This window comes from Sebastes fasciatus, chromosome 6, assembly GCF_043250625.1.
Source record: "Sebastes fasciatus isolate fSebFas1 chromosome 6, fSebFas1.pri, whole genome shotgun sequence".
Lineage (NCBI taxonomy): Eukaryota > Metazoa > Chordata > Actinopteri > Perciformes > Sebastidae > Sebastes > Sebastes fasciatus.
In genome coordinates this window covers 2,046,264-2,067,749 of record NC_133800.1, presented here as the reverse complement: position 1 = coordinate 2,067,749, position 21,486 = coordinate 2,046,264, and the positions used below count along the sequence as shown (strand labels likewise).

At 42.9% G+C, this 21,486-nt stretch overlaps 1 protein-coding gene across 3 annotated transcripts in view; it reads right to left on the bottom strand.

The window, feature by feature from the left end:
* Positions 1-21,486, bottom strand: part of fbxl17 (F-box and leucine-rich repeat protein 17) — a 298,794-nt gene that overhangs the window by 11,613 nt on the left and 265,695 nt on the right. For all 3 annotated transcript variants that reach the window (XM_074637127.1, XM_074637128.1, XM_074637131.1), the window contains one exon: positions 16,567-16,709. In XM_074637127.1, the coding sequence (XP_074493228.1) occupies positions 16,567-16,709 (143 nt within the window). The remainder of the gene's footprint in view (positions 1-16,566; positions 16,710-21,486) is intronic.

Here is a 21,486-nt window from a genome sequence, read left to right as displayed (position 1 = left end):
AACCTCTTGGTTGTATCTAGTGAAGCCCGTCTGTTAAACAGTGTTGGCCGCGGTCGGAGGACGCGGGGGAGACTGTAGCTTTGGTCTCCAGGGCCGGAGTCTCTGCTGTACTCTGCTCCTCTGCCTCCCTTCACTCACACACCACGCTCGTTCTCTCTCCACCTCTCACGTGCATGCGCGCACACTCCACACTTCATACTGCAGAAGAGTTAGTTTAGCTCTGAGAATATCTAGTGAATGTTCAGTGGACGTTTGTGCAGAAATAACTGCTGCAGCTCCTCCAGACCAACAGAGGTTTCCCGTGTCTTGTGAAGTGACGGGGCTCCGCAGAGTGATACGTTATCGTCTCCGACCAAAACTCCGGTGTCTCCCCTGTTCCCTCCGGCCGCGGTCAGGAGACTGAGGCAGGAAAAGCCAACACTAGGATCAGCACTGATTCATGGAGAGACCTTCGTCTGGTCAGCTAACATTACTGCCAAGCAGCTGAAATATAGAGTGATATTGTGCTTTTAGCTGACGTGTGTCGCCTCACTGTTTTGAGCGATGCTCGTTCATGTCTATGTAGAGCGAGCACAAGCGCGAGCAACAGGACGCTGACTTTAGTTGACTTAACGGCCACAGGTGTCGCTGTTAACAAGACATTCCTGATTCTTACAAACAGTCCCTTTAAGTGTTATAAAGGTAAAATATGCCAAACTACAACATGAAATGATGCTTTAATTATCTGGAGTAAAGAAAAACAAAGTCACCAGAATATAGGTGCAACCACAATTAACGTTTGTCTTACAAATAAAATACAGTCTGTTATATTATTTTATCATACAGTATGATAGATTTACTATATACTGTATATCATAATATTAAAAATAATAATATCCCCCAAATGAAATAAAGAATATGGTGCTCTAAGTTAGAGGTCCTCACATGTCCACTAGTTACCAGTTCCAAGTAACCAAAACCAGGGATCCAATTCAGTCCAGATCAGCCTTGTATTGAGTGATTGATTGAGCAGGTCTTAGGTGTGTGGGTCAATATCTCCCACCCGAGTGGATCAAAGTGGACTCTCTATTAGCTCTGATCATGACAAATTAGTTTTTTGAAGCGAGATGGAAAGAGTGAACTGTAAAGTGGTCTATTTGAGTTGACCACATTTTGGATCTGACTGTCCTCAAGTCCCTTCCAGGTGGGTTTTCTTCATAAATAATTTATTATTTATATTTATTAATATTAATTTTATTAATTTGGGTCAGGTGGGTTTTCCACGGTCTGTTGGTTCCAAAGTTTCAGAGTGCGCTTTTGCAAGCCTACATTTAGTCTGCTGTAATCTAACTCTTGTGTGGTTGGTTTGGGCGCTGGTGAACGCAGTAATCATACTCTGGTGTGGACCAAAACAACCGGTTGGAGACTGCTTGCGAGAGGTGGTCTCGGACCGTTTCCAAGCAAACCAAAACGCAGGCTGACTGCGCTGGCATTTATTGAGATGGACACAGATAAATGACAGGTTAACATGAGTGGAAGAAGATTGACCTGGACCTTTGCAGAAATCTGATGTTTGCTTGACATCTGGGCCAAAGAGAACATACAGAATATGATAAATAAAGTCCACACAAAAAGGTGACGTTTATAAACTGGAGAAGGGATTCGTGTGCAGTCGGTCAGTGCCGAATCAAAGTGAAAAAACTTTGACAGCATCAAAGTCTGCGATTCCCTGCATAGAAGTGGCAGCTCTCTAGATGAAAAAGATAAATTTGCTCCGTACACGCCCCTCTGCAAATTATTTTTTTTATTTGGTTAACTTTAATTTGTGCACTGTGAAACTGAACCAGACTAAATAGAAAACAAATCAAAAGTATCAATTTAACCATGGGCACAATTTGAACTTGCGAGGTTGGGGGTTCAAAACTAAATCTAGAGGAAATGTTATGTATAGAACAGAGGCTTTGTTTACACAATAATTAATAATCAGGCACCAGCAGGTGCATTTTTATATCCCGACTAATATGCCCTATGACTGATGGAATATTGCAAAAAATACCATGAAAACCGAACACACACAAACCACAAAACCTGACAGGTTTAGTGTATTGGGATGCTGTGTGTACATATTACTCCTAAGTGAATATGATGCGAGTGAGCGTCAACGACAAGATCAGTTTGATTGCATTTAGGGATGCTGATTTTGAAAAAATTTCTTAACCCATAACCGACCCTCGTTAACCGATTATCAACCGTTAACCAACAAGATTTGTGTCTCGCGCCAGCTGCAGTGTAGGAGCACAACAGACAACTGAGAACCCAGTTCACCGTCCGGGAGCGTTAACTCAGCAGCTACGATGCTGCGTGTAGTGTCGCCGACATGCAGCCACTTTCCAAGTAAAAGTCTCCACCGCACATTTAGTTTAGTTTAGCAGGTTGTCAGCTGTGTGTCTGCCCGGCGTTACGACACTCTGTCTGCCCGGATTAACGATAGCGATTGTCCAATAAACAGTGTGTGTATTTGTGCTATGTTAGCAGCTCTAGCATTGCCGGAGGCTTCTTGCTCGCCGCTGCCGTCACACACATACAGTCTGTCAGCGCGACGTAACATTAGGAGTGTCCGTGTGTGTGTGTTGGCGGTGAGTGTGAGGTTGTTGGTGGCGTTCTAGCTGTGAACGTAGGTGTAGCAGTGTGTGTACAGTTTATTTGTCGGTGAATAAATGCTATGAAACTACAACTCCTCCGCTCCGCTCAAGCGAGCCAGAGACCGGAGCCGACTTCCTGTACCCTGCAACTCCGGCTCTGCCTCTTAAGGTGGGCTGTTAAGGTGGACCAGCTTTTCTCCTTAAAGAGACGAGCCGTTCCTCTGAGCCGCTCAGCTTTTTAATTAATTATAAATATTTCTTTTAAGCGTTTTAACCGATAGAGTTAATCGGTTAAAATGCTTAATGTCGGTTAATGGTTAAACGGTTAATTATCAACATCCCTAATTGCATTGTTTTAAATTGGAATGAACTAACGCCACGACGCGGTTTCCATTTATTCCTGTCTTTCCCGTCTGATCTCTAGCGCACAGCTTATAGATACGTGGTTTGTTTATGTAACAGAAGTTCACATCTAACGGATTCAGTGTGGACAGAGAGCTCCGATGTTATTACAAGTAAATAAAAAGACCACAAAAAGTTATCATGTTGGTTTCTTATTCTGTCAATAAGAATATTCAACAAGGTATAAAAGATAGAGATAATATTTAAATCCGTATATGCATTTTTGGCTGCGGCCACGAGGGGGGTTCAGTGAGCTCCCTGAACCAACGCAAACTGCGCCTATGAATTTAACTCTGAATCGGACTAGCCAAACGGACTATGGCATGAGAAAGCGCCCTAAAATCTTTTACCAGAAACTGTGAATCTGACAAATAGATAACAAATTTGGAGTTCAAATGAATCCAATTGTTCAATACATAACCTTTAGCAGGACTAAACTTTAAATGTACAGTATTTAAATTGATGGCATTGATAAAAAAACACACAAAGAGAAACAGAAAGAGCACAGGAGAAAGAGAGAGGTGTTGAGACAGCCAGAGATAGAGACAGAGATGGTGAGTTCATGTTCCTACAATGGGGACTAGTTGGGCTCATAAATTGTTGTCACTGGGGGGAGTACAATAAGATAATAACAGACCTGTTGAATGTCCTGCAAATTAAGACCACTTCCTCCACTTCAACTGGCAAACAGCACAATGTACGGTGGTACACACACACACACACACACACGCACACACGCACACACGCGCGCGCACGCACACGTGCACACGCACATGCACACACACACACACACACACCTCTGGAAACTTTTGGAACACATTCCAGAGCAGCTTACTGGAGGTCAGACACAAGCAGAATTCCTTGAAGATAATCACAACAGAGCTAGTGTGTTTAATTTTTTTTGCTTCGCATGACTCCCTTGTTCTTCAGAATAAATAAAGAATGAGGACAGCTTGACCCTGTCCTTTCAAAGAACACCGTGATATAAAATTCATAGCGACTCTATAGAGCGGGGAGGGCTTGGATTAGATTGGTGGACTGGTCAGAAAACCACACGAGGCAGTGAGCAATACTCAGTGATCTCATCTGGAAGCCTAACGTGTGGACACCACCTACAGTAGAGGGATTATTCTGAATTATTGGTTCATTCTGAATAATCAAATAAGAACACTGCAAATAAAGTCAAGCTCTTCTGTATTTAAAGGTCCCATATCGTGCTCATTTTCAGGTTCATAATTGTATTTTGTGTTTCTATTAAAACATGTTTACATGTTGTAATGTTTAAAAAAAAAAAAATGTGTCCCTCATACTGTCTGCCTGAATATGCCCGTATTTACCCTCTCTCTGAAACGCTCCGTTTTAGCTAATTTCAATGGAATTGCAACGGAATTGCGTTGCTAGCCAATAGTTTGGGTCCATGTTTACTTCCTGTCAGCTGATGTCATTCACATCCACTGCAACAGGAAATAAACTGGAACACATTAAGAATGTTTACGTTTGAAACGTGTAATGGTCTAAATATTGTATATTTGTGACATCACAAATGGACAGAAATCCTGACGGCTTGTTTCAAACGCACAATTTCTGAACACAGGCTGTGTGTATTTCTCTTTATATTGAATGTTTCAATACTTTCACAGTATTTATATAGCACTTAAACCTGCTTTATACTATAACAGACATGACAATCTCACTTTTTACATTATGGGACCTTTAAAGGGTAACTTTGGTATTTTTCAACCTATTTTATTTTATGCAGATGGCAGCCGCTCACAGGCTCCAATATGATGATATTGGGGCAAGCTGGGAACCAGCTCAGTTAGCCATGTCTCCGTGATAACAAACACGCATCAGTCCCTCGTTGATTTCTGTGTGTTGAGCCACAGCCTTAATTCGTCCATCTTGTTAGGAAGTGAACGAACATTTGCGAGAAACATGCTTGGTAAAGCAGGTCTGGTCGGAGTGCTCCGTAGCCTGGCCTGTACTCCGGCACGTCGTCCCCGCTTCTGCCTTCTCTTGCGGCGCCACCTCCGTATCCTTCTAGTCGGCAGGGTGACCCACTTAGCTGCCGGTGCCCTGGCCAGATCCTCTGGGATGCTGTTGAAGTTGTTGTAATCACCAACCACTTGCCATTCACAGCTACGTCCGATATCCAGTTGTTCTAAGCAGCTATATGAATGATCCACACTGGCGACTAAGCTTAATGTTGATATAAGTAAGAACAGATAACATCGGATTGGGGAGAGTAAAGCCGCTGCGTTCGGACGCGCCGCCATCTTTCTGTCAATGTTAGATGTTAATAACAATCTGAGCCTGTCACTGGCAAAAACATGCAGCTCGTTTTGTGGCTGCCGGTTACTTCGCTCTTCCATAACCAATTTCAGAAAGTGTTGTCCCCATTAGGCACTTGGACACAAAAAACATGGGAAAATAGAGTCCGGGTTGAAAAATACTGAAGTTACCCTTTAAAAGGTCAATAAAAGATACACAGATTTCAGCCTGTTGTTCTCTTCACTGTCAGAACAAGCACAAATCTTGACAGCATGATAAATCTGTATCTTTGTTTTCAGATTTTTTTTGCTCTTGGGTGAAAATTGTTCATTTTCTCAAATATTCCCTGACCAGCAACAGGTCATAAGAGCACTACTTCTGGCAACACACTTTTCCTCTGCAAAACGTATTCAAAGCTTATACATCCATTGGCTACTCTGTGTCCAAAAGATTATAAAGCTGGACATCAGTCGGAGGCTTAATCGATCCCCCCCAAAAAATTCCCAAGCTCGATGTATTCAATTTGTACACAACATTCAGTGAGGGGGCTATATTGTCATTAGCATTAAATAGCTAATTCATCACCGACACAGCCAGACTCTGCGCCTGCAGGCTAAAAATGGACTGTGACCTCCCGCTGTCTCTCTCAATGTCTGGGAGAAGGAAAAACCGTATTGAGCCAGACGTTAGTTTATCCCCAGAAACATATCAGGATTGGCAAGTCGGAGTATCCAGGCCACACTGAGTCTTGTCTACTGTCTGTCCATGACTCCATGAGATTATGTTGACCTCCATTGTGATGAGTAAACAGCCCCAGATGAGGGAGAGAAAAAAAGGGGGGAAGGCTGGAAGACAAGACAGAGGGGGCAACTTGAATGAACTAATTGAATGAACAAAAGATGTGAGCAGCATCCAAAATTCAAACAACCTTGGCTGTCCTTGCTTAGAGGAGGGTAAGGGAGGGAGAAACAGGGGTAAGAATAAAGTGAGTACAAGGTGGAGAAAAGGCAAAGAAACACACAAGTGTGTATGTGAGCCAGGTGAGGCCGGCTGAGGTCAGGTTTACGTCTGTGTGTGTCTGCTAGGTTTTTGTTGAAGGGCAATTGTGAGATTCTCTTCAGATACTCAGTGAACTCTGTCGATGTCTCACTTTATTTCACCCTCTCTCCTTCACTGTCCCTTGCTCCTGCCCTTTAGAAACAAGATGAAGGGATGATCAGGAGGCGGCTTCAGTTAAGACCGCCAATCAATACGGCTCTTCTGTGTGGGATGAGACTCCAAGATTACACTGAAAATCACAAATAGCAAATGACTCTTTCAAACTACTTTCTCGACTTTGAACATTCAAGTCTGACCAAAGCCGGGAAAATGGGAACCAGAGAGAACCTGCCTGTGTTACACTCGATGCTGTGCATGCAGCATCTGTCTCCTAATTCCCCTTCGCTTTAGCAGCCTTTAAACTAAGAAGCCCTGCCGTTCACAATAACAACACTCATCAAGAGAAAGTTTTGCCGAACTACCGAACTCTCATTTCCTAAACGAGAGTTAAAATGCCTCCTAACTCTTCAACATACTTCATCTTTGTTTTCCTCACTCCAAGCCTCCAGGCCCTGAACAATTAGGCCCTTGTTTATGTCTGAAAATTGCTGCGCCGTGCCTATCTGTGTATGGTCCCCGGCAGCTGGATGCACCGGTGGAACGGCTATATTGATTGGGATGTCTGTTCTTTTAACAAGGTCTGTCTGGTTGCTCTATCTGGGGGTGCAGCAGCACTCATACCTGTTCCCCAAACGCCGCTCCACCTCAATTCAGGTAATGGGAGCACACTTCAAAACTGCTTACACAAAACACTATTTCAGGGGCCATTTGTAAAGGGAATAGCCGGCACCCATTCTATTGTTTCCTTTTATCTAATTTGACTTGGTTTTTCTGTCATTCGTTAAATCCTTTTCTTATTCGTTTTTTTCCACAAGGCCACCCCTCATTTTACTTTCTCTTCCCCTCCCTCATCTCCTCCATTAATTTGATAAGTAACTCCACCAGCTGTCCCTGAAGGGGCCAGTAGCAGTCAGTGTCATTATTTCCCTAGTCCGGCTTCGTGCTGACTGTGTGAGTTTGCCTCCCTCTCCGTTTCACAACCTGGACTGCCCATTTGTTTTCACTCTAATGAAGTAGTGGAAAAGAAACAGGGGACAAAAAGAAGGTAGATGAGTAGAGAGGAGAGGGGGGGGGGGGGGGGAGTGAAAAAAAGGTGAGGGGCAAGGAGAGGAGGAAAGAGGCAAGGGAAGAGAATCAGAGGGAAAAAGAGGTACTGTATATTTGAGCAAGCTGTGAAAATGCTTCTAAAGAAAACATTCCACTGAGGCTGAAAAAGATCAAAATCCCCAAAGTGATACATCAACAGAGGATGAAGGCTCCAAATGTTCACAGTGGTCAGTCGGGCCCATTAGAGGAAACAGAAACTTAACACATACAGGAGACATATGAAAACAGCGTCAAGATAAGGAACACTGTACAGTGTGTTTCTACACAAATCAATAAAGCTTACAGCTGGAGCCCTGTCCCTGTCCCTGTGATTGGACACTTGTCTTGATTTTGTGGTTAGCCAAAAAGCTATAAATGTTACAGCATTAGCATTTGGTGAATTAGTGTGAGTTTGGCATGTTTATGTGCGTTTCTGTTTCAGCGTCTCTGTGTCTGCCCAGTCCAGTGAGCAGAATGTTGTTACTACATCGCTATAATTTGAGTTGAATATTACCTCTGACGCCAGCGCACTGACTCTCACCACTCTAAAGCATAGCCTGGATTAATACATAATGTTCCATTGTGTTTGTGAAAGTGTAGAGAGATGAATTCCTCCCACGGAGACCTAACATTCAGTAGATTAAGGCCCTTTTTCCTTGAGTCTTTCAGCTGAATCCTTCAAAAGACTGACACAGAGTCATAGCTGAAAGAGGACGAGATGAATTGATTTGATTATTTTTGGGTGAGTGTGGATCAATCGCATTCTTTCCCCTCGTCAGAGCAGGGTGGTTTGGCCCTGAGGGCGGAGGGGTGTAATCATTTGAGGCAGGCGGAGCGCGCCATTTGCCTGGGCCCGGAGGGGTTCTGATTTCAATACTCCATTATGAGCCGCGTTAACAGAAAATAACATAAATTCCTCTCGGAGAACACACACTGTTACACACAGACACGTCGTATTTGAGCATGTATAAACACACTGAGACACAAAGAGAATCCTTCAGACAGACAGGAATGAGAAGAAGTCAGTGGGACGAACGCACACATTCCATATTATTACAAGCGTATATCACCCAGCTACTGAAAGGACAGTCTAAATAAGAAAATATTCTGATAATCAAATAGACTTCACTGAGATCTGTGCTTTCGTACGTCTGTTTGTACAGAGTAAAAAAAAAATCTCAAATTCTTCATATCAGTCCAAATGGCAGTGGACAAAATATCCAGGCTGCCTGGCAGTAAAATGTATACAGGACGGAAGCACGTTTGTATAAACTGTGACGGAGGAATCGATCCTTCACACTGCTCCACATGAGGAGAGCCAGATGGATCCTGTTAACAGTTCTTAAATGAATTCTACACTTTCTAAGTCCTGTGACATTCAGGGAAGCTGTTACATTAAAATTCCCAGCGTTTTGACAATTCCAAACAAATTTACACAGGCCGAGCCGCGCTGCAGAGGCGGAGAGCTGACTGGGTTGTCCGCACTGTGTGTCAAGGTTATGACAAGGCTGTATTTGTCTAAGACTGACACGACCCATTCTGAAACCTAACTCCACATCAGTTAGTGTGGGAGGAAGCTTTGTGGGGGGAGAAGGAAAAAAGCGAGGGAGGAAGAAATAGAGAGAAACTCAAACCATGATTTATTTTAAATAGCCAAATGTAGGCTGCAGGAGTTACCTGGACATCTGTAAGGCAGACGGGCTTTGGCTATCCCTAATGCTGCTGAGGCCACGAATGGCTGAAGAGAAGGTCTGTTTTAGACAGTTTTTTTCGACCTGTGTTGCAGTTATTTGTACTAAATTCCTGCAACATACACATCCTGAACTGAAAGCAAGCAAAGTCCTTGTAAGGGAAATATTAACTTTGGAATATTTGTAATATGTCCAAAACACTGTCAACACAGCTCTCACGGGGGCTAACTGGGCAGACCACTGTGTGGAAGTGTATATAACTATTTATTTTCACATTGCAAACATTCATGGTTTGGTACGCAAAGCTAAATAATTTCAGGTTGGGGCCGTGCTGTCAATGACCCCCATCGCCACAGTATGTTGGCTTGGACAGTAGTTGGTTGATGGGTAAATATTGAGATGGTTCCTCGAGTGTGTAGATCCTGGGGCTGAGCTAAACAAATGGAGGTTGTTAAGGGCCAAGCTAAGAATGTTAGACCATAGACTGTATATAAAGATGGATGGCATGACAGCTCCCTTAAAGTGATGCCAAAACTGGATCGCCCCCTGGTGGCTGGCTGCAGTATAGGTCATAAAGCCCGCCTCCTCCATGTTAGTGGTTAGCGGATGGAACATGGGCCAAATCAAATACATTTTTCCTAAACATGGTTTCTGTCATTTTAGTTAGTTCTTATCACGCTGATGTATGTGGAAGTGTTCATTTTTCTGATAAGTTTGGTTTAGTTAGTTATTTGATGCTATAAAAAGGGGGTCAGACGTCATGATTAACAGCTGTGGCTGACCTCGGCTCGTGATTGGTTTGGGCGGGTGACCTTGACACCGCGGCTCCATCGTCCCATCACTACTGCGCAAACTCTGGCTCCAAATGACGTCAAACTCCCAAGATGGCAGCTCCCGTATCTGGGATATTTTGGCTTCACTTCTGTACAGTGGGAGGAAGTGGAGACGCATCGTCCAACTTTACATACAGTCTATGTGTTAGACCAATTCAAGGAAATACTATCCTAATCTAGAGAACACATTCTACACTCTGCCCAGAATCCCCTTCTGTTCTTGTCCCATGTTTTATCACTGGATGTAATCTTCACTACAGTCCTTGAACAAACTAAGAGCACAGAAGGAATATGTAATAAGTACCGCTGACCTTATATATGCTGGTCATTCATGCTGTCAACACTGGGCCGAGGAACGAAAGAGACAAACGGATGCATGGAGAAAGCTACGCCTCGCATCTTATTTTAAACAATGGAGAGTTTAATAAAATGAGGCATGAGGAAAAAAAAAATTCAAATGGATTTGTCAACATAAGGAAGAGACGCTGTGGCTGAGAGAAATCTAAAGTTAAGTAATTTGCACAAGACTTTCATTATGTGGGAACCTTGTGGAATTGAGAGTTATCCCCCAGCTTCTGCATTTTCCCAGAACTGCATTAAGTGCAGAGATGAGATTAGTTTGCCCTGAGATTGAATTGGACATGCCTCCGGATTTTACTGCCGTGATACACAAATAAAGCGTGATACAACATTGCTAGAGGCTGAAACGTCAAATGCAAACCAGGAAAAAAATCACAACCAAATTGAATGCACTGCTGCCTATACTGAAAACAATTTTACAAAGTACTTAAAAATATTGATTTGGTTCATTTAAGAGACACGGCACGTAACACGGATTACAACCACTGTGAAACCGGTCAAATTTTCCACCAAGCAGTGGTCAGAGCACTTAGAATTGGTGCAAAAATTAGTTTTTTTTTTTTTTGTTTTTACAAAATGTAGTGTGTAATTTGATGTGATTTTTAAAGTGACTTGACTTCCTCAAGCAAAGAGAAGAAGTGGAGCAGCAGTGTGGCCAAGGGGCCAATGGGACAACAGCCAATCATGTGAATGTAAAGTGACCTTGGTAAAGATATCAAACAGCCCCTAACTGGAAGTTGTTTTGGAGTGTCAGCTACAGTAAATGCCTAAATTTAGTTAAGGCAACTGAAGAATCTCAAGAGTAGAGCAGGGGGAGCAGAAGGTATGAGGGATGGAGGGGAGGAGAGAGACGAGGAGAAGGCAGAGCGTGGTCACTGCTGCCCCTGGGCTGACTTGTAGAAGACCACAATTCTCTGCTCCTCACCTTTTTACCTTTTTACCTCTTTAACTCGTCCGGTAGCTCTCATTTTCGCCACGACCTCGGTAATAACAACCTATTTCTGTTTATTTGTTTCCCTCTGAGCAAACTTGGTATTACCTCCATCCCTCTCTCCCTCTCCTCCTGAAACCTGACTTCATCTAACTCCCTTCCAATGAAAAACATCAACAACAACAAAGAAAGAAAGTAGCTGCCGTGGGCTGCTCTTTTTCCCCACACAGGCCTGACCAGTCCACACCAGTACTCCGGGCTCATTTGCAATGCTAAATACAATTTTTAGGAATGGAAGGACTGAAAACAGAGGAATGGGTGAATGGGGCAGGCAAGCAGTGAATTCATTCTGTGATTCAGAGCTGGTAACACACCTGACCTTGGAAACTGTCAAACTCTTCTCTCTGCTCGACTCACACTCCATTACAACTCTAATAGCACCAATTACAGCTTTATTTAGCTATGTCATCCCCATATTCCCCTTCAGAGCACAGGGAGAATCATTATTTACCTTTCCATCCTCCGGGCAAAATTATGAGTATGAATATCACATCTGAAGAGAGGGATGGAAAGATAAATAAGAGCAGAGGGATGGGTGAATGTGTTCGTTGGGAGGGCAGGAGAGTGAAAGCATACGGTGGAGAGAAACCAAGAAAAATTGTTATTCCAGTAGAGATGTAGGTCATTCCAGCACAGATTTTTATTAGCATGGATGTAGATATCGATTGTTGGGTCAGTGAGTTGGCAAGGCAGGAGGGAACTAAATGAAAATGGAATCTAAGTGATCACCTGCTATGTAATGCAGTTACTCTTTATTACTCCTAGATAAATATGATAGATACACATTCATGTCTGCAATAATGTGAACTGAGTATGCCGCTTCATCACTGAGACCTTACACATGGGGTCACTGTCAGACCCTCATATGTTTTAATTTCATTACAGCACAAATAGATAAATATGATACACCGATGTTCTTGTCGCACTTAACGATCTCTGGGCAGGCATTTTTATCGGAAAAATCCATAGGGTCAACCTTGAGGCCTCGGCACGCAGATATCACTGATTTTATAATGTAGAAATAAAAATGATGAGTTCCCAACCTGGTGAAAGGCTTCGGCTATAAGTCAAAATCTCTCCGCCCTCCTCGTCTCCCCTGCCGACTTCTACTTGCACTTTTTACTGCGCAGCAGGGGCTTTTAAATTAGTTTAGCCCAAAACCCAAAAGTAAAATTTAGCCTGAGAACAAAAGGCTCATTAAATCCTGTTACACTCATATGCAGGCCCACCAGCAATGGCATTATGGCCTGTGTTGCGTACCAGGCTGCAGTACAAGAAACCATGCTGTACAATATCAGAGCAGGCTAAAGTTTCAGCTGTTCTCTTTCCCTTCCTTGTCTGCCCTCATCCCACTCATGTCAGACTGAACGATCCCACACTAAGTGGATGCATCTGTGTGGTAGGAGCTCCACTGAACCAATTGGAGAGGTGGGTGGAGTAGTTACCATGGCACTACAACTAAATGTACTTCCATCAGGTTGGTGATTGGATGGATAAGAGAGGCCAGATGAGAGTTAGAGGGTGACTTTGGAAAGATTGTCCCTCAGACCCAGAGGCAAGTAGGCTTGAGAGGGGTCATTATGATATCACCCAACTGGTTGATCACATAGACATACTGGGCACGGACAGCAGTGGATTAGCTTCTCCACACGCTTTCCTCTGGATACTTTTTATTGGCCAGTTGCCCTAGCCTGGGTCTTTTGAGGGTTCATGTGTGTGTGTTTGATTATGGCCCTGTTCAGATCTGGCATTAACATGTGTCCTCAGAGAGCCGAGGATGAGAGTGAGCGGGCGGTCGGGTATCAGCTCCGCGCAAAGCAGCGGAACAAAAACACCGACACATCTCCGACAATATGATAATAATGTCTGATAGATATGTGGCTTATAGATAAAATACAGTTGTACCGACAGGATACAGTAGAGCACAGAGGACGTTTCCATGCTGCGAGGCTGACATGCGCTCACGTCTGTCTGTCTGTTCATCTGAGGAGCGCAGTGATCCTGCAGATCTCAGCTGGACGTCAGTTGAGTTGGTGGTCCTTAATGTGGCCCAGGACACATTTGCGTACACACTGCTAAAAGAATGTGGCCACATGTGGCCCAGACCACCTCTGAATGTGGTCTGAAAGATCCGATCTCAATGCGTCCTCAATGTGTCTTGAGTGCGTTCACACCTGTACTTAGAGCTGTTCACTTGTGATCCGATGGGCCTCTGTCTATGTGTTTATTGTGTGTGCACTAGAGTTGAGCAATATATATATATATATATATATGCCATTCACCATTTATACCCCTAGGACCCCTAAATTGATACACATTGTACCAGAATTCTATAGTTGTCAACTACAGTTGAGGAAGATAACCGTGGAGGAAGTGAAACCTATTATCAGAGTAGCCACACTTATGACTACACATGAATCACATTGGGCTCACTTATAGTGAATAAAAAAAGTGAAAATAAACTATTCTTCATTTTTCCTGGGGACCACCTGGAACTCCCTCAAGGACCCCTAGGGGTCCCCGGACCCCTGGTTGAGAACCACTGCCTTAAAGTATCTGGGTGTATCGGACAATATGGGCATCGCTGCACAACACTGAGCAGGGATGCTTTGTGGAAATATTGGATATAAAAAAACATGTTTGCATACGATTGTATTATTATTATATTATCTATTTTTATATGTATTATTAATAATACACCTTTTTGTCTGATAACAAAAATATTATGATAATAGTATCATTGCCCAGTTCTACTTACAATGGCAACAGGATGTGCATAGGCATGCATACACACACTCACATACACATGTTAAAGCAGCAGTAGGCAGTATATTTTTGGCATCATTGGGCATAAATTCCATAATAACCTTTCAGCATATTGTAATTCAAGTGTTCTGAGAGATAACTAGACGTCTGCTCCTCCTCATGGCTCTGTTTTCAGGCTTTAGAACATCTAGCCTGTGATGGGAGACTTTGACCAATCACAGGTCATTTCATTGAGAGAGAGAGCGTTCCTATTGGCTGTGCTCCGGTCATGTGACCGGAACTTGGCGTTCCTTCAACAGATCTCAACATAGCCGCCGCGTCACAAACTTTCTCACTTTACAGCTAAACCGTACACTACAAGATAGGGCTGGGCGATATGGCCTAAAAATAATTTTGCAATATTTTTAGGTAATATCGCGATACACAATATATATCGCGATATTTTCAAATATCCTCTAAGCACTTCATAAATACTCGATTTAACCCTTTGATGCATACAATCACACCAATATGATGATTCTTGTAGTCCCTGCAGCATATGTCTGCATTAAAACCTTCTTGTTTATATTCATTAGTGGTTTCTATTGGAACTATTTTAATCTCTCATGCATTAAGGGGAAAATCACAAGTTCAATTTAACAAAACAGTATCCACTTTAACCAAATAGTTATCTGGCAATACATGCTTTATATATTTTGATAAAAACATAACACACACACACACCGTTTTTAATGGTGTGTAATAAGTGTAAAGTAACTTATTGTTATGTTTACCAGTAAGCTGTTATAACATTGCTGGTAATAAAAATTATTATTTTCCCAGCAGTGTAGAAAGACTCACCGATCGTGAGGTGCAGCCTGCTGTATGGCCAGAGCAGTCTGGTTCACTTCTTCAGGCTGACAGCTTTGGTTCTGTTTTCTGGACGTTCATATTTTGGATCAAGTGTCTTAATGAGTCTTTTGAATCCGAGCTTTTCAACTATGCTAACCGGCGTTTGTAATGTACAGCGGCCATGATTTCTTTGTATTTTGCACTTTTTTTGTCATATGGGATTGTCTTGGAAAGCGAGGAAGCCAGAGTCATTTGCGTCTGGGCTGGTTCTGGTTGCTTTGGTCGTGTTCTCGCTACCGTACTCGCTTTGATGCATCAGTTCTTAAATTTCTCCGGGTTCCGGGCGTTCTCTCTCTGCTGCTTCCCTCCATAAACAAAAACACGCCGGTCGAATACATCGCCCTCGCCCAGGAGAGAGGTCTGGATGGAGGCGGAGTCTGTGACTAGTGTGTGTGTGTGTGTGTGTGTGAGAGGGAGCCGAAGGAGAGAAGGAAATGCCAAAGCGAGTCTAATGCCGGCGGGGGGGCTTAAAAACATTACATGACCATTTGTAGTTGATGTTCGACGATATAGTCATTTTATATACCGCGTGTGGGACAAGCCGCGATACATCGACTATATTGGATATATCGCGAACATCGACTACAAGATGATTCTGAGAACGTGAGGAGAGAAATAGGCATTACAGTAACAGAATATTGATTCATATTTGATCAGCGCTGCCTAGTTTGACCGTTTGGTCGGAGTTCGCGAGTGATTGACAGCCGACTCTCATAGACAGCAGATGGACAGCAGACCTCAGATCGGCTCTGACTGCTTGTTTTCCTCCGGTCTGTGAAATCTTGCAGATGCTGTTAGGAGCACCAGAGGACACAGAGGGATATGATTTCTTTCAGGTTACCAGTTTCATGTACTACTGTCAGGATATTACGACCGTTTTATAAAAACAACTTTTTTTAATCATAGTTGCTCCAATCTGGCCTACTTCAGCTTTAAGCACATTTAGAGCACAAAAAGGGGGCTAACAACTCTATCAAGCTTTGGTTATGTTTTCCGCAAGGATGGTCGCACGGACTTGAACTGATGTGGAATCGTGACGAGGAAACGTTTTGATCTTTTTTACTCCGCGCCAGTTTGTCCTCGTGGCAAACCGACAAAGTCCTCAAAGTTCTCCATTTTCTCCGCCCGTCAGCGTCTGTGTAGTTAGAAAAATGTGGATGTGCATGGACAGGCGAAAACCTGCCGCACGGAACCCCCGCGAAAGGCCGTGTCTAGTGTGTGACATCACTTTGGCCGTGCTTACAAGCATAAATCAAGCGTGAAAGTAGGGCTGCAACTAATGATGATTATCATTCATTTGACCATTATGTTTTTCTTCTGCAAATTCTCCCCCCGAAATGTTTTTCAGTACACATTACAAAAAAAATCTGATTTGCTACGTTTAAAAACATCTCCAGAAGCATGTTTGGAGTGCACGCCACGCATACAGTACAGCATACTATATAGTACTGACAGGAAAGCAGACAGCAGCAGACATTCTGGGCTGAGCTTGTTACCTTGTCACATCTCATGAGGCCCAGGTAGCGGAGGGACTTGCTGCTCTGAGCGATCTGTGTGGCTCCCTGGTCTGTGATGTCCTTACACCAGCCGGCATCCACGGTCTCTATGGTGCTGCTGTACTGGCCTATGGCTATCAGAGCTGTGGATGCAGGAGAAAGACGGAGAGGAGGGACAAGGAGGGAGGGAGGGAAAGAAACAAGAAAAGGTGTTAGTCTGACAACCTTTCTCATGCAAATGTGGCAGCGTCGGCCTCCCAAAGAGACGCATAGAAATTCGAGATGAAACCGGGGCAAGTCATCTGGCCAGCTGTGACATATAATTCCAATGTTTGCACAACACCTTGAAAATATTCACACATACACACACACAGGGTAACACGCTGAAATACACGCATGGAATACACACAAATGTTGCACACACCCATGTTTGTTCAGACTGCTGCAGGATTCATCCATTAGAGCGTTGGCATGAGTCACAGCACTGAAAGGCAATGACACCGTGCCAGGGTAAAGTGTGACTCCATGCCAGTGTATGATTTAATTCTGCTGGTGTGTGTGTGTGTGTGTGTGTGTGTGTGTGTGTGTTTACTGCTGCCAGGGCAGAAACAAAGTGCCAGCAGGGTAAAGAGTATCCACCAAAACAAATATCTGTCAGTGTCTGGGGGCTTTGTTCCACATCGGAGCATGTGTGTGTACATACCTTCACACACACACACACACACACACACACACTATACCTCACACGTGTTCTTCTCTTCATATTGTCTTCATTTATTTTACAAATTAAAATGTGCAGCAGACAAACAAGATGAGATTAAACCGCCTGTAATCTATCTTAAATAAAGACTCTCTGTTGCATTAACACACAAACACACACAACAATCTTCCTCATCAATCTTTGACCCGTCAATCGTTGGGCAGATGGAGGAGACCTGTGCTCCACCAGTCGATTGATAATGCTGCTCGGTGATCGATTGGCAGGGCCTGGGCTTTGTTCTCCCCTCTCTCACAACCGTCACTAATGAGAGTGGGAAGGGAGGAGGTGGAGCGAGGGATGAGAGAAAGATGAAAGGAGGAGGGTAAAGACAGAGAAAGCCTTTGACAGCACCTTCAAATACTTACTTAGCCCTGATGTTGTTGTTTTTTTTCATTTGCAGAAATCCATTTCACTTCAAACTTTTTTTCACAAACAAGCTTCAGACTCAAACATCACCTCAACGAGGAGGGAAAATGTGTCTTTACACACTCGTTTTCATGTTGAACCTCTTCCTGTCTCCCCTTTTCACTTTTATCACCAGCACTTTTAGAAATACCTCCACATATTACAGTATTAAATAACATGCAATCAGGAGATTGTTGATGTCACCGCACACTGGGTTAGACTCGCTGTCCAAGGCTGTGTATATGTGTGTGTGTGTGTGTGTGTGTGTGTGTGTGTGTGTGTGTGTACATGTATACGAGCGTGGAGAGAGAGCTTGTTCCCACAGGAGAAGGGAAATGAATAATCTTATGCTTTTTGAATCAACTGCATATATTTAACTGTCTTTCCTCCTGTCCAGCTGGAGCTATGTAATGTAGAGTCTCCTCTACACACACACACACGCACACACACACACGCACCCGCAAACGCACGCGCAGACACAAATATATAAGGACCATCATGTGTGCAGTATGTTACATATGTAATATATAGCTTTGGGCACTTGGGGTGCTCCACATGTGGTTCCCTTTGTGCTCCAGCATGCTCTTGGATGCCATGCATAATGGCACATTATGACTGAACAGGCAGTAACATGGCTTTGAAGCTACAGTACAGAATGTTTCATGTAAAACGGCACCATGGGGAAGAGGCTCCATCAGGCCAGATGGGTGAGCAGCACACGGAGCACAGCCATGTTGTTTTTTTGACTAGTGGTGACCTGGTTAAGTAGTCTAAAAATGGAGACACTTGTGTTTTTGTATGTGTGCGAGACTGGAAAGACAAGTCAAGTAGGTGAACGGCTCCCATCTTGTTCCCCTTGTCACGTCCAATCACATGATCCCAAACTCGATTACCTGGGCTCAGACCTCTCGTCTGATGTTAAGACACACATATTGCTGCTGTTAAAACCTCCCTGCAGAGCGATCGGGGAGTTTTCTGAGGAACAGGGAGATCAAATAAAAGACGAGAGCTTCACAGTTAACCGAACCAAACAACAGAACTCCCTCTACTTCCCCTTCACCAACTCCAAGTCCCTGTTTCTTCCACTTCAACGTTACTTCTTTCAACCTGACAAAGTGAGAGGATTGAAGCAGACAGGTGCCCACCACGGCGCATGTATAAGAAGTGAGAGTGAATACATTGTCCATGCATTTCCTGATTACTCTGCTGCACTCACACACAACCTCACTACTCTAAATTACTGAATTACAGGCTCCAGACTCTATATAGGAAACATGTGGCAGTTTGAGATAGCTGCAGGGAGAACGAGAAAAGCAAATAACCCTAAACATCATTTTGTTATGCTCTCAAGTTGGTCAACTGGAGAGTCAGATAATGCCTTTGTCAGAACGAGCCAAGTGTTAGGCTATTTAGACTTGTTTAGTACTCCATCAACAAGTTCATCTGGTCGCTATTACAGTCTAATATCCCTGTGTGTGTGTGTGTGTGTGTGTGTGTGTGTGTGTGTGTGTGTGTGTGCTTGTGCTCTGCTTCTCCCCGTCTTCCTTTGATCCTCTATCAGGAGACTGTAAACTCCAGCTACAGCTGCTGGCAAATGGAAATCGTTGGCTACTTCTGCAAAGCAGAAGAGCTTTCAGGGAAACCTTTTAACTACAGTCAAACAGTTTTGCTCACCTTAGCAGAGATAGATAGTGCAACCGGAGCTCAGTGCATTTCAAAGAGAGTGTATAGAAATGTACATACAAAAATGTAAAGTGTTTTATTTGTGATGAAAACATTAGAATCCTACTACAATTTGATTTGTGTGAAAACACAATGGTACTGCATTCTTCTCATTATGAAATAGTGAAACGGTATGTAAAAAGCACATCTTTGCATTTTTACATATATCACAGATGCACACAATGCAACTTTCATACACTGCTCGTCAAATCTTTACTTTTAGTTCAATCTAAACTAATGTAAATGCCAGCATAAGCAGAAGGGGTGTTAAGAAATATCGGAAAAATCGAATATTGCGATATTGTGTTCTGTGATACTGTATCGATTCTCAAAAACACTGTATTGATTTTTAATTAATAGTGTACATGCAAAGATTAACTCAGCCAATACTTTATTTCATTTGCAAACATATGTGTCCTCTCAGTGTATGTGCCCTCTCAGTGTATGTGCTATGATGTTGGATGTTACGGGGACTGGGATTCATGCAAATCCCTCTGTTCTGATTGCATAAAAATGTCTACTTTTTTTTACTCTGATTTTATGCATATGGTGGTGTGTTCTTTATACTATTACCGTTTTCCTAAAATTAGATTTAAAAAATCGCAATATATCACCTTGCTTACAGTATTGCAAATTATTGAATCGTAACCCCTTTACAGTATATATAGTCATGATATGTATCATATCACCAGATTCTTGCCAATACACAGCCCAATAAGCAGAGCTGGGTATCACAGAAATGTGAAAAAATGCTTTTATTTCATTGGAAAATGTCTGACAGATGTTTTTTTCAAATAGAGCTCTTCCATTTTTTTTATGCATTTTATTGGTATAATACGCAGTGCTAATAATATTTTAGTATACATACATAATGTGCAAATTCTCTGTTAGACAATCTTTCATAATGCCAGCTTGCCTCTTGTCCTTTGTGAGTTGACATTTGCCTCTATGTCCTGATTACTGTTATGTGTGTAAGAAATATACCTACATCTTTGTACAGAAATGGGACTCTTATAGCAATGAATAGCAATTTGTTAAAGACATGTATTTGAAGGTCAACCAACCAATTAAGGCTACATATGTTAAATTAGACAAATATCACAGCATGCTGAATGCTACAGGTGCTGACTTTAATTGATTAATACTTAAGACTTATTTTATTATATTTACATAATTTTAAAAAATCTAATTTTGAAAAATCTAAATTTCTCAACTCGCTTTTTAGGGTAGTTGCAATTAACTGACAATCACATTGCCTACAATTGAACCAAATCTTTTTCTAAATATAGGGTTATCGAAAACCTTTGACTGGCAGTGTATAAGGGACCATAGGAGCAGGAAATTGTCTTTCCTTACTGATAATGATTTTCTGTCTGAGAAATAGATGAAGCGATATGCAAGAGAAGTTAAGGTGGAAAAGATGTGGAAGAGTCAGAGGAGAAGAGAGGGGGGGAATCCCATTCTGGCAGCAGGAGCTGTGACTGAGTGGTGACTACACACTCACAGACGGTAATGAGGACACACTCTGCTGCCCTGCCTGAAAATGGCTTTAGGATCTGGTTCGCTCTCTCTTTCTCTCTGTGTGTGTGTGTGTGTGTGTGTGTGTGTGTGTGTGTGTGTGTGTGTGTGTGTGTGTGTGTGTGTGCGTGCGTGCGTGCGTGTGTGTGCATGTACACTCCCTCTTTAGTGTGAAAAGAAGCAGAGAGAGACAGAGATTGACCTTAAATCCTGGATATCATTCATTTTGAGCATGGCACATCTCACCAAATCTGTCATTTGGGGATAAAACTATGTCATCATATGAGAAACAGGTGGGGATCACATTTAAAACCAACGGCTCCAGTTTATTTAAGCATCTCCGGGGATTTGGGCCAACGTATCTTCTCGTCAATCAATCACCAAACAACAAATCAGTCTGTGGATCAATATAAAGAGTGTCATGGACCGTTAGGAATGGTATCCCTGTGTCAAAACCAGAGACTGCAACCGCTCACGGTAGTATGCCTTGTAATTCTTTCATTAAGCCTTTCCCA